Raw genomic sequence first — 16,229 nt, forward strand, 5'->3', positions numbered from 1 at the left:
AAAGGGCCGCTCACATCCAGAATCATTCTTTTAAATTTGATGTGGCTCAGTATCTGGCATCTCACCGGTGGTTTCTAAGCCTGCATTTACAAGATAGCAAACTGAATTATAAAATAACTTCTTCTAAAAAAACCCTGGAAATTATTAGTTGACCTCCAGGATGGGCATGAAATCTTCGCATAGTCCTGAATAAATATCTCTGTCACAACAGACACCACAACTTCATACTCTGTTTTGACAGCATTACAACAGCATATGACTGAAAAAACCCACAGAATAAATGGTGATTTCATCCACTCTGTCTCCAGGCTGGAATTTGCTAGAACCAAAGAAAAAGCTTTCTATTGCCTTTATACCTTCCATTATCTATCTTGAGAACAAACCTCAGTATTCAGCATCCCAAACTTTTTTCAGCAAAACACTGCTTGAATCTTCTGAACAAACGTTATCATCTGCCTTATTTTTACAGCCTTTTCACACTTTCCTGTTATGTTCATCACAGACGATTTCATTCTTAGCTCCTACCAGAGATTACTGGACCCTAACAGGAAATAATCAAAACTGTAGCTTCTTTCTATACCATTACTAAGCTGAGTTGCACAATATAGAGAGATATTTTCAATTGTCCTGGTAATAGTACATTCTGAAAGAATGTGGACTAGGGCATGGTACATCTTCACAGTAATCTAAATTACACACATTATTTTATGGACTAAATTTTGGGAGGAAAAGTAGTAATTTTCTTAATTTTTCAGGAATCAGGAAGGGATTATTGGTATACCAAAACAGTAACTTAGAGAACAGGTAGTTCAACTTGGTCAGCAAATAAGGCAGGACTTCCTTTTCAAGTAATTCAAGCAGGCCTATGCTAGATTTGAAAGCGGTACATATTCCTACTTTTTCAGGATCAAATTCAAGGTTTTTAAACAGAGCATTTAACATTTATGAAATTGGATAAAAACTTTATTTCTGGTAGGGAAGGCAACCTGTCTTAAAAAACAAATACAATTTAAAAAATCAGAAATTGGATACGGTTTTCTACATTCTAGTATCATGTGATTCGAACAAAAACTTCTGCAAAGAGAGCACAACAAACTTTTTTACATGTTCCTAAATCTTAAAGGATGATGAAGAGTTAATCAGTCCAGGAAGAGGCAAAAGGAGACTGTTTTCTATATATTTTGCCTGAAAATTTACAGCCCCTACAGAAATGAAGAAATAAAAGCTGGCTTCATTAGCAGCTCCAGAGGCACACAGCATAGTAAAAACTAGCACCATCTTCACCCTCAAGGAAGTATATTACTTCTGCCAAACAGAAAGGATACTACACAGTCAGCATCTGTTTCACATAACTGCTTGGCTGCTGAATATAAGAACCATAAGCAGTATGACTTATGCTGTGTTTTAAATATTGGCTGTTAATATGTTACTGTATTATGACATATGAAGCTTTCTGTTACCTAAAAAGACAAAGTATGAAAAACTAGAACTATATAGAACTTCACTCTCTAAATAACATGTAACAGCAGACAGTGGTTGGTAAAAACACACGCCTTTCTACCTTCCTCCAAGTTTCCAAGATCAAATATCTAGACAAGACCTCCACACTACAGTAAAGAGAAATGATGTAACAATATCATAACAAATGAAGACAAAAATCAAGAATAAGACAAAAACATAGACTTCTCTTCAACACCAGAAGTAGAAATTCCAAAATAAAATTTAACAGCGATTAAACATGTAAAATGTTTTCCTTTATTTTCATAGAGCAGCAAGAGAGAAACCATGTGTACTCCAGAAACCTCAGGCTTTACAATCATCAAACAGGAACACATTTCTCAGCTAAAAGGTTCAATGCTGACCACAGAATCACAGAATGATTTAGGTTGGAAAAGACCTGTTAGATCATCAAGTCCGATCTTCGACTGATCACCATCTTGTCAACTAGACCATGGCACTAAGTGTCACATCGAGTCACTTCTTGAACACTTCCTGGATGCTGACTCCACCACCTCCCTGGGTAGTCCATTCTAATGTTTAAGTAGCGTTTCCATGAAGAAATTCTTCCCAATGTCCAGATTGAGCTTCCCCCGGTGCAGCTTGAGCCTATGTCCTCTTGTCCTGTCACTAGCTGCCTGGAAGAAGAGACCAACCCCCACCTGGCTACAACCTCCTTTCAGGGAGTTGTAGAGAGTGACAATGTCTCCTCTGAGCCTCCTCTTCTCCAGGCTAAACAACTGCAGCTCCCTCAGCCTCTCCTCATAGGACTTGTGCTCCAGATCCTTCACCAGTTCTGTTGTCCTTCTCTGAACTCACTCCAGCACCTTCTTGACATGAGGGACACTAAACTGAACACCCAACTCGAGGTGCATCCTCACCAGTACAGGGGGAGAGTCACTGCCCTGGTCCTGCTGGCCACACTATGGGTGATACAGGCCAGGATGTCATTGGCCTTCTTGGCCACCTGTGCACGCTGCTGGCTCATATTCAGCCACTGTCAACCAGCACCTCCAGGTACTTTTCTGCTGGGCAGCTCTCCAGCCACTCTGCCCTCAGCCTATAGCATTGTCTGGGGTTGTTGTGATCAAAGTGAAGGACCCAGCATTTGGCCTTGGTGAACTTCATACCACTGGCCTCAGCCCATCAATCCAGCCTGTCCTGATCCCTCTGGATCCTTTCTATGGTCCAGCAGAACAATGCTCCCACCCAACTTTGTGTCGTCTGAGAACACAGAGGGTGCACTCAAACCCCTTGTCCGTATCACCAGTAAAGATGCTAAACAGGACTGGGACCCATAATGAGCCCTAAGGAATGACACTAATGACCGCCAACTTTTGGAAGAAAAACAAACTTTTGGAAGCTCGCCTTTGCTCCCTTACACCTAGACAATGAAAATCTATTGGAATTAGCATTTTTCTGCAATATCTCATAAGTAAAACAGATTATATAATTTTTAAATATGGACATATAAACACTCATGTTTAAAGGAAAAAGAAATAAATAGATGCAGTAAAAAATTCTAACAATCCTTAAAAAAAAAATCCAGATTAAATATTCTGGATTACTTCAGGACATCTTGCCATGAGTCAAAGCCCTCTACTAAGATTTCTCAAAACACACATACCTGCATAAAAGAAAAGGTTAAGAAAGAGCCTTTAATGAGAATCTGCTATAGAATACATAGATTCAATTCTTGATCAAAACCTGCATTTACCTATATGAATTACATATTTCATACAGCTTGGGCAGCAGAATGTATAAACTAGACTGCAAATGATTCACCATATTTAAAAAAAAAAATCCAAAAAGTGACATTATGACTAAGTGACATCATGCAGATAACACACACAAGCAGAATCAACACTACTCCTGATAAGTGGTCCCTTTATCAAAGAAAACTACTGGGTTATTTTTTACAAGATACATGCTCAAACAGAAATATGTATGTTTCAATCCATGGACCAATGGCAGTAAAGAGGAAATGCTACCCTTTCCATATGTGCTTATCTTAAAGCCGTCTTGAAACAGTTTCAGCTAAGACAACTGTCATGCAATTTGACCTCATGAAACTTCCTTCAAGAACCAAATTAATTTCTACTTAAGAGAGGTTCCAAGCTTGCTGAAAATCTAATAAACATCCTCAAGATTCATTCTACTCTATTTATATAAATAAAAAAGATACAAAAAAGAAGAAATTCTAGAATATAAGTATCTAAGAGGTTTTTTTAATTAGAAGAACATTAGACTTCACAAGAACTCTCATTAGGAGAGTGTTTTCTTCTTTTTAACAGTTACCTCTTGATCACTTGAGACTCAGAGTCAGAATTGAGCAGCTAAACAGGTTACATATATACAGAAAATTAAAAAACTTCACAACTATAAAACAACTATGGCACCAAAATCCAACAAATCAACAAAAGAACAGTTCCCAAAGAATATAACTCATTAGAAGTTGGCTACCTTTGCAACACATTCAGTGATGCAGTAAATATACTGGTTTTGCCAAATCTTCATATAGTTACCTGGGCCCGTGCTCATAAGTAAAAGCTTATACGTACAATAAACACAGGAAACACACTTCCTTGAGCTGCTACTTCAGCCATACTACAGTTTCAGTCCAGTTTGTATTTCTGTATAACCTAACCATTGCAAACCAAGAGATTACAAGCAGGAGATACACCACATTTGGCTGCCTTCTGCTCCTCCTGCTTTTTACCCTTTGTTCTTTGAGGTCAGGATTTGTACAACTTTTCTCAACTTTATCTTCTGTGATGAAACAGATTTTTGATTCCAGCTGCACTGATGAATCATTTTTAAATTTAAAAACCTAACAATTTTAAACAACTATCTGTTATTATGGGATCTAGACGCTAAATGTTTTTATAACCAAATGAGTAAGTGCCATACCTCCAAGTTCTTTTACGTTCAAGATGGCATTCTGGAATGGCACCGCTTTTATACTAAAACCTAAGAACAGAAATAAAGAGGAATAGTAAGTTATTTGTTAAAGAGGCCATTTGAAATCTATTGCATACATTCAGAAAAGAAGACTTTTCCCATCAAGAACCAGGATTTTGCTTGTGAAATTCTATTTCAATATGTTATTAAAAAGTCAGTTATAAGGCATGGTAGGAGGGGTGGGAGGAAGAGAATAAATCAGTATAAGCGATGAAATTTTCAATTATACTCTTAAGTAGCTGGTACGCATAAAATTAAGCACAAAACTTACACTCAGGCCATCTATCATTTGGTAAGGAGTTACTGTTATAAAATCATCTCTTACTAAATCTAGAACTAATGTAGGGATTTCAGACTACCAGTAACACGAAGTGATTGTTCTACAATTTTTAGGAGATGCTGAAGACAACACGCAATTCAAATCACTGTTTTCTTCCATTTAATCTTCACGGGTTTTGGTTACACTCAAAGTATAAATGTTATATATAATTACCCCCTGTCTATAAATGTTATTAACTGAAAGATCCTTTTACAGACCTTAGTTGGATGTATTAAAATGGTTACAAGCACACCAAAAACATCTCTGAATCCTATAATAGTTCATTTCATGCTTAAAACCTAATTAAAAAACAAAACCAAACCAAACCACCAAAATGTGTGATCTTTACCCTTATCTGAAAATTCAGACAGCCAAGAGAAAGAGAATGTGAAAGGCTCCCAGCAATTCATCAAGGTATTATATACTAAATTCTGTATGTTTAGTAGATACGTATATATAAGTGTACATAATATTTTACACAGGAAAAATTATGTCTGCTCTTTCAGCATAAAATATCCAGACATTTAATTTATTTCCATTTAGCACACACTGTTTCAACACGATTACATACCTGTGAACTGAGTAAAGAATTTCTGAATCAATGTGTTACACTTCAAGTTTATTAGCTATCATTTAACAGAAACAAGATGTTTTTTTCTCCCAGATCAGACCAATAAGGTATTCCAGTACTCCAACTATGGTCAGTGCTAGATGCAGAAGAGGAAAGTACAAGAAAATCTGAAGGGAATAATTATGAAATATTTTTGGGGTTGTTGTCTTAAATCTTAAACTCTTCCTTGAAAGAAGGAAAAACTGGAATGGACCTGAGTGGCATTGATGAGAAAACCAAAAATACAGGTTATAGCTTGAAATATGAGTGGAGAAGTTGTCACACTGTATTCTTGTAATCTCCACTATATTCTCTGATGTAGCACAGATATGGTATACATGAGCAGATTTATTATAAGCTGAATATCCCATATGGCATCATTTTGCTTTAGATGCTGCTTAGTATTCCCCAGAGTAATTTTTCATTCCTCAAAAGTTGCCTGATTAAATAATAGTATTTTATTGCATCTATCTGGAAAAAAAATAATTTTTTAATTAATTGTATTTTCACTATTTCCTTTGATAGCTCTATCCTTCTATTTAAATTGCTTTTACTATTTCTTTCTGAGTCTCAAGTTTTAAAGTATAATTTGCTCTAATTCCAGGCAAATTCTAAAGATAAAGCTCAGGAGACAGTGGCAGGGGCCAGGGGAGGGGGGGACAAGACTGAATTACTCTACAATTTCCCTCTAACTTTTTGAGTTAGTCATTGACACCTTCTTCACACAATGAAGTGTCAGATCTCTAACATTCCCAATACCACTACGTAGGCAACAGGTTAATTATTCATCATAAGAAAAACCCAGTATTCTCTTGTATCTGTTTTACATTTTACTTACAGTTGTATTAAATAACCTTATGTTCTTGTAAATTTAACAAAACAGTTAGGGTTACTAAGGTACATTCATAAAATTCAAGCCCATGGACCACAGCTACAATACAAAGCCATGCAAGTGTAAACACAAGTTACTTGCACAACACTTGGTATCTGTTCCATCAGCAAATCAACCTTAATAACTGCTGCAGCCACTGAACCAGATTTCTTTGATCTCTATGACCTAATCTTTCCTCTTTCAGAACTTTGCAACCAGGTATTCCTGTTTCTGATTCTTCTGGTGCTGTTTTGGTTTTGGATTGTTTTTCAATCAAAACACCCTTTTCAGTACTAGGCATTCAAATTCACCTATATCAAGATGCCTATTAAAATTTTTTGGACTTCAGATACCTTTTATCTGTGGTTATGCTGTCTGTTGTTATGCACCTTCTCAATACAACTGAAACTTCCTGTAAACTGATTCTCTGATCTCAATCTGTCCTTACTACAAAACAAACCTGTTGCTGCTCTAAAAAGTAGGGATTATCACTAGAAAAAAATTCTCTCTATCACATTTATTCTTTTGGTTGCTAGCATACACCATAAGGCAGTACAGGCCAAGTATGTGCAGAAATAAATCCCAGTTTAAGTTTCAGAGCAGCACTGTCCTATTCTATTTTACAGCACATTCTCCTCTTTTCTTTCCACATAACAAGATTGCTTAAAAGCCTGAAGTAAAATGAGAAGAAAGAAATGCTGTAATGTGTCTACAGGACAGTGCTACTGTATATTATGGTTCTGCTTCATTACACCACACTGTTTGGACCTTTATCACATTCCAAGTTGTGTGTTTTTATGGATATTCCCCAGTGTATGAACAAACACTGAAAGAGTAAGTAGTGGTAGCTTCAAAGCAATTCATTAGGTACGTTCAAGAGTAAAATAAGTAGGCTGAAGCTCTCTGCAACCTTTGCTCTATGTTTCAAAAGTTACCTATGGGAAATGTTACAGCACACCGTGGAATAAAGACAGCATCCTACCTGTGGTAGACACGATATTCTCCAGGCTCTCACTGCAAAGCTGAGACAGAAGACTTGTCTTGCCAGAACCAGAGAGGCCTATGCAAACTAAGTCATATTCAGGTCGTGGTGGTGGTGGTCCCTTGCAGCAAAGTGCTCTAAAACACTGCCAAGGTAGGGCAAAACAAACAAAACAAAAACAAAAGGATGAGGTTACCTTTTTAGGTTTTTTTCAAATGCTTATTCAACAATGTTCTAAATTCAAGTTTATAAACATAAAGGCATTGGAGAGGAGCAAATTATTATTCCAACTTGCTATTTTGACGAAGTCAACAATTAATAGACCCAAGACGACCTGAACTAAAATCTAGAATAACATAAATATATGTGTGAGATTTTCACCTAAACCTCAAAGAGCTGGTTTGAGGAATATTTCCCAAATAGCACAAAGTGTGCACATAGAGCAAAATAGGCACATGCCCCAGTCAGCTCTGCAGTTGGTTATGCATGAGTTTGCTTCCTGTGTTAATTTCATGCAATATCTGGTGACAATATCAGAGTCATTCTTCAGCAGCTGCTGGTAAGGCTTTACCTGTTGTCATAGGAAAGAATCAGGAACCTTTGCTCCACTAATAGCAAGCCACTGGGCTTGCTTTATCATGCATTTTAGCTTACAATATCAGCCATAAAGAAGTATCGCTTGTAAATACATAAATAAACCTTGCTGGACATAGCTCTAGCAAAAAATACGCAGATTTGTCACTTTCCCTGGAAAAGTATAAATTAATCATGATATAAAGAAATAAAAATATCTTACACAAAGCCTACTTCAGGATTCTGCTCACTTCTCTTAAACAGTTTTACCATAGTTGGCCAAGTTCATCCAAAAGGTCCCTTAAGCACTCAGTAAGGTTCTTCAGACCTTTCCTTATTGCAATATAGAAGCTTTTTATGTAAAAATCTAAAAGCATACCAGCCTGGGAAAGCTAGGAAGTTTATATTTGATGTATAGAGCACAATTACCTGCTAATGTCCAAGACAGACCTCCACCAGCCCAATATATATAAATACCTTTTCCCCCAACATATGCCACCTTCATATCAGAGGAAGGCATCTGCTGTAACAGAGAAGGGAAAACTTGTTTATGTAATCACTCCTTTCTCACAAATTCTGTCTTTACATAGCCCCATTTCCATCTTAACCACAAACTAATCACTGCGCCAGGAAAAGAGATCTGGTCTTTACAACCTTAACCTAGTTTGTCTTCGTAACTATCCAGTTCCTCCCATTGAGGACTACTGTAGGAGCAGAGAAACTGAACTGATGTCAGTAAGGCACTGATGCAAATAGTGAGGTCTGACCCTGTGAGCAAATCATCCAGTGAGAATGTGATTATAAAAAGACAGCTCACAGAACACAGAAATTTAATTGGAATCTTTCCATATAGATGGTAAGCTATTATACATGCTGCCGAAACAGTTTTCATTGCTTTAAAGAAGGAAAAGATATGTTTGGTGACAGTTACAAAACTCCTTTAACACCTTTTAAAAAAGTGAAAGAAAATACTTTAGAAGAAGTAAAAATATTTATAGTAGTAGTTAAGCTGAACAAGGGCAAGAGGTTTTAAAAAATAATAGCTTTGTGTCTATTAAAATTTGATTCAAGAATTATTTTTTTCAAGAAGATTTGCACTTACTTGTCCATAGCATAAAGGAGTAAACATGCCTTATAACTTTATTTATTGGTGTTCTATTTATTTACTGGTTTATATTTATCTCTCAGATTCTACAAAGCTACAGCATATATTCCACTCCGGCACTTACGTGAGAAAGGCCAACTGAGTTCACTGCACAACATAAACTCCTTTAAATAGAGTTTTCACTTAATGGATATCAGGCTGAAGGCCACATAAAATTCTTCGAAGCTTGCCAGAGCTCCTGAGGCTGTGTGTCAGACCCTCTGCAGCCAGTCTTTAAAAAGCATTCAATTTGTCCCTGTCAGTATGGCATCTTTGCAACAACCTCTTGATGTCATATTGAAAAACATAAAGGAATAGATGAGCCGACGGAATTCTGTGCTTCTCTCTGTCCAGACACTGTGCCAGTTCTTATGCAACCAGACATGTCTCTTGCAGCCCTGACAACATCTAATAACATCTAATTCTGTGAAAGGTAATTTATGTTCTTTGTAGAATACATATGGAGGCTCTGTGGGTGACAGAAGGGCTCCACAGGCAGGTTTTGTAAACTTCAGTATCTCTTTAGTGCAGATTCCTCAAGTCTAACTTAGTCTGGAGAATCTTTATGTGCTGTGGATTAAACATATAATCAAAAATCCAAGTCAAATTGCACATCCAAACCAGCACATGTAGGACCCACCACTCTCTCACACATCCTTCACCAGTAAGCACAGTTAGGTATGAAAATTTCTGAGATTTCCAGAAGCCAGGTAAATGGCTCCCTCCGGACAACTCCCATATTTTATATGATCCCCCTATCTTTGTTATATTCGTGACTTTGTCCTTGTGCTAGGCTAAGTTCCTTCAGTAGACTGGTTTAGCTGTAATGAAAACAAACTTTTAATATTCTAGCTTCAAAAAGCTGCTGAAACTTCAAGCTACTGTGTATAGCATTTAGAAGTGGCTGACATGAGAAATTCTACAGCATATTGTAGGGGATACTTGTAATAATATATTTGAACTTTATAAACTTGTTCTGCAATCTTCCTTACTTGAGCTCAATGAACATCTCTCCTATTGGAAATACCACTATACAAACAGCCTGATCACCCTCTTCCTGGCTTTAACTTCCAGTTTAAAGTTACCTGGCCTCTAACAAAGTCAGAACTCCATTACGGAACACTAAACCTCTATTGTCACAACTTTGGCAGCTGCATCTAGTAGCTGTACAATATCTGTGGAGAGTAGAAAATTCAGAGGTCATTGACTATGCAAATAAAATTACACCTTATATTCTGCACTTTATTATGGACAGGAAATGCATCCTGAAATATTTTATAACCATGGACTAAGAGCTACACATTATTTAACATGCATTACAGTGCACTCTGAAATCCACAGAACTGCAATAAATGCGTAGTAGTAACTAAAGAAGCCATCCCAGAATTCCAAAACACAAATATATCAAAAACACTGAGAGACTTGCTCAATCCACTGCTAGTGCTCAGTTCTTTCCCAAACTAGCATACTTTCTACTCCATTTGGACAACCCAAAGGGCATAAGAGAAGCTTGAACTAACAGTCTGACTGCTCTCAAAACACTTGTCAGATATGGACTTGGAAGTCTCTTCCACTGATTCCCAAACCCTATTTGCTCAATGGGCAATAAAAGCCTGCCTTCTAGGTATTATAAAGCAAACTGAACCCAAACAGTGCCTCTTGGAGGAAGTGTTGGAGGGGACAGAAGGAAAACACTGGACTACTGCAAACATATGGTCAAGCAGAGCTGGCTGGTACAGTCACTAAAAGGTTGTTTGGGATATGGCCATGTATTCCAGCCCTACTGTTAGCAACAAAAAACAAACAACTTTTTTTTGAGCCTTTTCATCCTATCAGGGTAAGTCCTTACTTACTATAAGAGGAGTAACATATCAAAATGTAAGCGTTCACAATTTTAATATTAATTTTGTATTTTAATGAACAAATGTATTTTTAAGTACTGAAAAAAAACCCCAATAAGGTATCTTTATAATAGCTGTGCATTTAGCCAGTTTTTGAAAAGAGGATGTACTTATCCAAGAAATTGGGAGCAATACGTGCTGCAGTGTGCAGAAATTTGTGCAATATTCAGAACCACTGTGACTTTCACTTGTAAGTGTGCGCACACACTGCACGTGCATGTATAATCATTTGCAAGAGTTAAGGAAGAAGTTAGTCAGTTCTACTCTACCTTATGGATTTCTAACCCAACGAGACAACTCTTGTTTTAGGTGGATCAGTATTTACGCTGACAATCCTAGACAGTGTCCCTTTAAAGCTCTATGGAGAGTTCTTCTGCGGAAAAGCATATTGTGTTTACAGCAGGGATGGCCAAACACTTCTGATGTCTGTGCCGCTCGCTCGGAGATCACAGATTGAAGCTCTGGGCAGCAAATGTCCCTGAATTACTACTCTCTACAACACATTAAACTGCCTCCAGCTGTTGAGTCTGTCTTTGCCTACTCATTGTACTTCTCGTTTCACTCTCCTTTTTGGAGTGAAATACTCCATTATTTCTGCTTTGTTCTGGACCCATCTCCTGTCTGTTTCTTTTGTTGCCACTATTTAATAGGGACAAACAGTAGCAAGGGATTTCATGCTTAGTTGGTTAAACACACACACTCTCATGGAAAAATACCCTAAGTTAGTGCAGCACTAATGCTAACAAACCAAGCATTCAGAACTCTTGAAATACAGAATTAAGGCTGAAAGCTCAACCATAACTCTGCTCCCTTCCCCCTCTGGCTTATACTTATGGATATGGTCTTCCTTTACATTTTATTTTTCAGTTAAGGTATCTTTGAACAAACAGAGTTCTATAGTACCCAGTGCATACTTATGTCCAGAGGACTTAGTTAATCATCATCTGAAGCTGTTAATAAAACTCACGAAGTTTATTAAAAAAAGTAAAATTTACACACAGAAGATTCCATAGCTCTGATGTTGTCTGAGATACAGAAGCAAAATGAAATCTCAAACCTTGAAAAGCTGATATGAAGAGGGTAGGGGGCTGGGGGGGGAGGGACACAGTGGCACAAGGTAGACAGTTATAATGTTAACAATAGGAAACAACTGGGAACAGCAGTGGAATAACTGAATGCAAATAATAAAATGCACATGATACTAGAATGAAATTACACACCATGAACAGAGAGGGGGGAAAAAGGATATATAAATAAACTAAACTTTAACTGTATTAATACCTTAACTTTAAATTAGTACAACAGAATCTATGCATTTGACTGTGTGAGCTAAAGCTGCAGATTCTTCAGTTTCCATATAGCTATACAGGCAGTTATACCATGACAGAAAAAAAAAAAAAAGGAGGAAGAGGAAAACCTACTTAATTTAAGACACACCATAAGTGACACTGCTTTCAGGTTTTCAAAACATCAGACTGATAAGGTTTATCTTTGTCTACATAATTTCAGTAATGAGGACAAAACCTAACAGATTGCTGTTCATTTTGTGGCTACCAAGAGAGATGAACGAATACACACATAGCCACTGCCATCCTGAAGTGAAGTTCAGCTTGGATAAAACCTCTAAAATCATGACTAGTTTCCTTCTATGACAGTCTACAAACAATCTTCTAGTTTAACCCCACTAACGAGTGAGTGGTCAGCCCACTGACTGTACCAAAAGCACTCTCTACACATGCACCTACGCCTCTTCAACTTTGTATCAGCCTGTGCTGCAAGAAGACAGACAAGCATATGGCATTAGAGACAGTACAATATAAAAAAGGACAGAAGAAAACAAATTCTCAGTGAAGCAAGGCACTTTTACAAAGCAAAAGCAGTCCTGGTGATATCCTACCTTACGGAAATCATAGAATCATAGACTGGTTTGGGTCAGAAGGGAGCACAAAGATTCACTCCCCCTGCCATGAGCCAAGACACCTTCTATTAGAAGGTTGCTCAAAGACACATCCAACACTTTCAAGGAAGAACACCCACAGCTTCTCTGGACAACCTGCTTCAGGTTCTCACCACCCTCACAGTACGTAATTTCTTCCTAATATGTAATCTAAATCTAACCTCTGCTTGTTTCAAATCATTCCCTCTATGACTACCTGCCCTTGTCACCAGTCCCTCACTAGCTGTCTCGTAGGCTCCCTTCAGATACCAGAAGGCTGCTCTAAGGTCTCCCAAAGCCACCTATTCTCCAGGCTGAACAAGTCCAGTGCTCTCAGCCTGTCTTCACCGGAGAGACCTTCTCCTCTGGACCTGGTCTAACAGGTCAATGTCCTTCCTGCACTAAGGACCCCAGAGCTGGATGGAGCACTGGAGCACTGGATGGAGGTGAGGTCTCCAAAGAGCAGAGTAGAGGGGCAGAATCACCTCCCTCGACCTGCTGGCCACACTGCCCTTGATGCAGCCCAGGATACAATTGGCTTTCTGGGCTGCAAGTGCACATTGCTGGGTCATGTCCAGCCTCTCATCCACCAGAACACCCAAGTCCTTCTTGGCAGGGCTGCTCTCAATCTGTTCTCTGCCCAGCCAGCAGATGTGCTTGGGATTTCCCCAACTCAGGTGCAGGACCTTGCACTTGATCTTTTTGAACTTCATGAGGTTTGCATAGGACCGTCTCTGTCACACCACAATATACAGCTTGGAGCAGGAATCTCAGATTCTCCCTTCTGACTACTAAGAAATACATTTAGATTCACTGGTTGAAACCATTTACCTTCCTCTATCAAAAACTTCCTGGTATTTTAGAGAAGCCAGATTCTGGAGTCCCAAAAGGAGCAATCACACCTCAAAAAACTTCCAACATCCCTATGTAGTCACCAGATGAACAAGACATAAGACACAGGCTCAAGTACCAAAATCAGACAAACGTCACAGCCCTATTCATTCTTCGACATATTTGACAACTCTGCTACCAACAGAGAAGGCTTAGAGGAAATACAGTCAAGAAGAAAGAACGGGATGACTTCTGACAAGCCAGATAGAACACTGCTGTTCAGAGCATATAGTTTCAAAAGACTTCATGGTTGTGATAATACAATCACAGTGGGTCGAATTGCAGGAGATAATTTGTTTCATGTGATATCAGTCAAACTGCTCTTCAGTGAAGGCTTGACCCAGAAGTTCAGGAATCACAAAAATTCAGTAAATGCAGTCAAAGACAACTTCCCTGGAAGAAGCTGTAAGGCAACAGGAATCCTTCCCCTACCATCAGCCAAAACAAATCACAAACCTCACACCCAAAAGGGAAAATGAGACTCTCTGACCTTAATCTCTTGCACACTCCTTATAAAATCAAAACCAAATTATGACTCTCTCCTCCATTCACAACGTGCTAGAAAACAGCATGAAGTAAAATAATATCAAGTTCTATATGTATACAGATGCTCAATGCAGTAGTATGATTTAAAAGCCTACATAAAATAAAATGGCACATTGCTATAATAAACCAAAGCTGAGTCAGCAAAACAGTTATAAACATGCACAGGTGGTACTCTGAACAGAAGATAATCACTTGCTTCACTGCAGTATCAAACAAATCAAGCTCCAAGGGGCTTTTGGACACTTCTAAGTTCCATCAAGTGTAGAATTATTGCTCAAGTTGTTTCCTCTCCAACAGTTTGTTTTCCACTTGCTTTATTGTACAAGAGTAACTAATCTCATTCAGTCCATCAGTCGATTCACATTTAACAGCAAGAAACAAAGACAACAAAAAAGATAAACGAAAGCCTTTGCAAACAATTTGTTTCGCAACTTAAGGAAACACAACCACACTCAAAAAAGCCTGAAGAATCATCAAAAATACCAGCAAAAAAGGCAGTAGCAGCACCACCCAAATGTGCAAAAGTGAAGGATGTGATACCTCCTGTCACGTCTAATTTCCAGTAAGGATGAAAGATGAATATAGGGTTTATTTTTTCTTAATATGTCCCCCCAAAAAAGCTACAAATGACAACAACAACTAAACAAAACCACATCTTAGGGCTTTCAGGCTTGTTGAAAGTCATCCCTGTACAGTTCCTGAGCCAGCTGTTTACTGGGTTTTCTTCAATGTCAGAAAAGCTTTAGAATTAATTTGCAAGATACAGTAAAATTAAACACAATCATGACAGTGTGACAGTACATTTAAAAAATGAAAGTACAGTTGCAACTGTCACTTTTAAACCTGCTCAGGAGTTCCTGCTGCTAACTCTCTGCTCATACAGTACACAGAGCACAACACAGGCTCATACAGTACACAGAGCACAACACAGCAAATTTAGGCACTGCCCAACCAAGAAGCGAGCAAACCAACAAATGTTCAGTTGCTCTAAAATTATCAGGAGGTAAGGAAAAGAAGATATCAGTAGACACTGATGCAAAAAAAAAAAAGCTACTAAACTAGAAACAGTCTATCCATTTAACATCTAAATGTAAGGATGAATAGCACTGCTAGTGCACAGAGTCTAACAAGAAGTAATGGAAGTATTTAGATAAGAGAAGGAGGTGGACAGAACAAGGACAGATTGATTTTGGAGACAGTACAAATCTTATGGCCAAAATCATAAGTCACAAATCTTTAGTGTTTAAAGACAAGACTGCCTTTCAACACTAGAAAATGGAGTAAGAACTACACCAGTATTGGTGGACACACAAAAGGAAGATCCAACAGATGTGGTCTATTACTAGTTCGTGGCATTATCAATCTCTAGTGTTGCATTTGAAGCATTGGATAGTTGCAGGCTATGGGCATCTCTTATTCACTGGACTCCCTATGAAGGAATTTGATCTTATGTGGCCTTTTCATTTTACCTTCCCAGCACATTATATTTACAAAAAATAAGAACCTTTAGGAGAATACCTATTTTGACCAGAAGACCTAGGGAATATGAAATATGTAGTAACATATACAGGAACCTCTCTTCTTTCCCACATCCCCCTTAAAGAGCATAACAATTATACTTCGCTAGCACAGCACATTACTACCATGAGAGGAAAGAGACCAACCCACACAAAACCATTAATCCAAAATATACAATAAGAGGAAGGCATATGAATCTCGAGTACCATTAAAAATTCTTCAAGTGTTAATCAATGAGAGCCTCCTGGAATGCTGAACAGGTTTTGCCTCAATCAAACTCTTAATGAGTTAGGTTTGAGAAACTTCAGTCATTGAAAACATCTCACGCTCCAAAACAGGCATTTCACATTTCTCCTCTCTCCAGATGCAGGTTTGGATATTTTTTCTGGCTGTATAGCTACATCAACTATGGAGTTTCTCAGCTGTCACCCATCTGTTTGTTGATGAAGATTCCATTGGCTATTTTGTTCATCTAGCATT

General features: G+C 38.0%; 1 protein-coding gene across 3 annotated transcripts in view; it reads right to left on the reverse strand.

The window, feature by feature from the left end:
* Positions 1-16,229, reverse strand: part of ARL15 (ADP ribosylation factor like GTPase 15) — a 243,710-nt gene that overhangs the window by 150,515 nt on the left and 76,966 nt on the right. For all 3 annotated transcript variants that reach the window (XM_032674808.1, XM_032674810.1, XM_032674809.1), the window contains 2 exons: positions 7,241-7,385; positions 4,408-4,467 (listed from right to left, as the gene is read on the reverse strand). In XM_032674808.1, the coding sequence (XP_032530699.1) occupies positions 4,408-4,467; positions 7,241-7,385 (205 nt within the window). The remainder of the gene's footprint in view (positions 1-4,407; positions 4,468-7,240; positions 7,386-16,229) is intronic.

The sequence above is a fragment of the Chiroxiphia lanceolata genome, chromosome Z, assembly GCF_009829145.1.
Source record: "Chiroxiphia lanceolata isolate bChiLan1 chromosome Z, bChiLan1.pri, whole genome shotgun sequence".
NCBI lineage: Eukaryota > Metazoa > Chordata > Aves > Passeriformes > Pipridae > Chiroxiphia > Chiroxiphia lanceolata.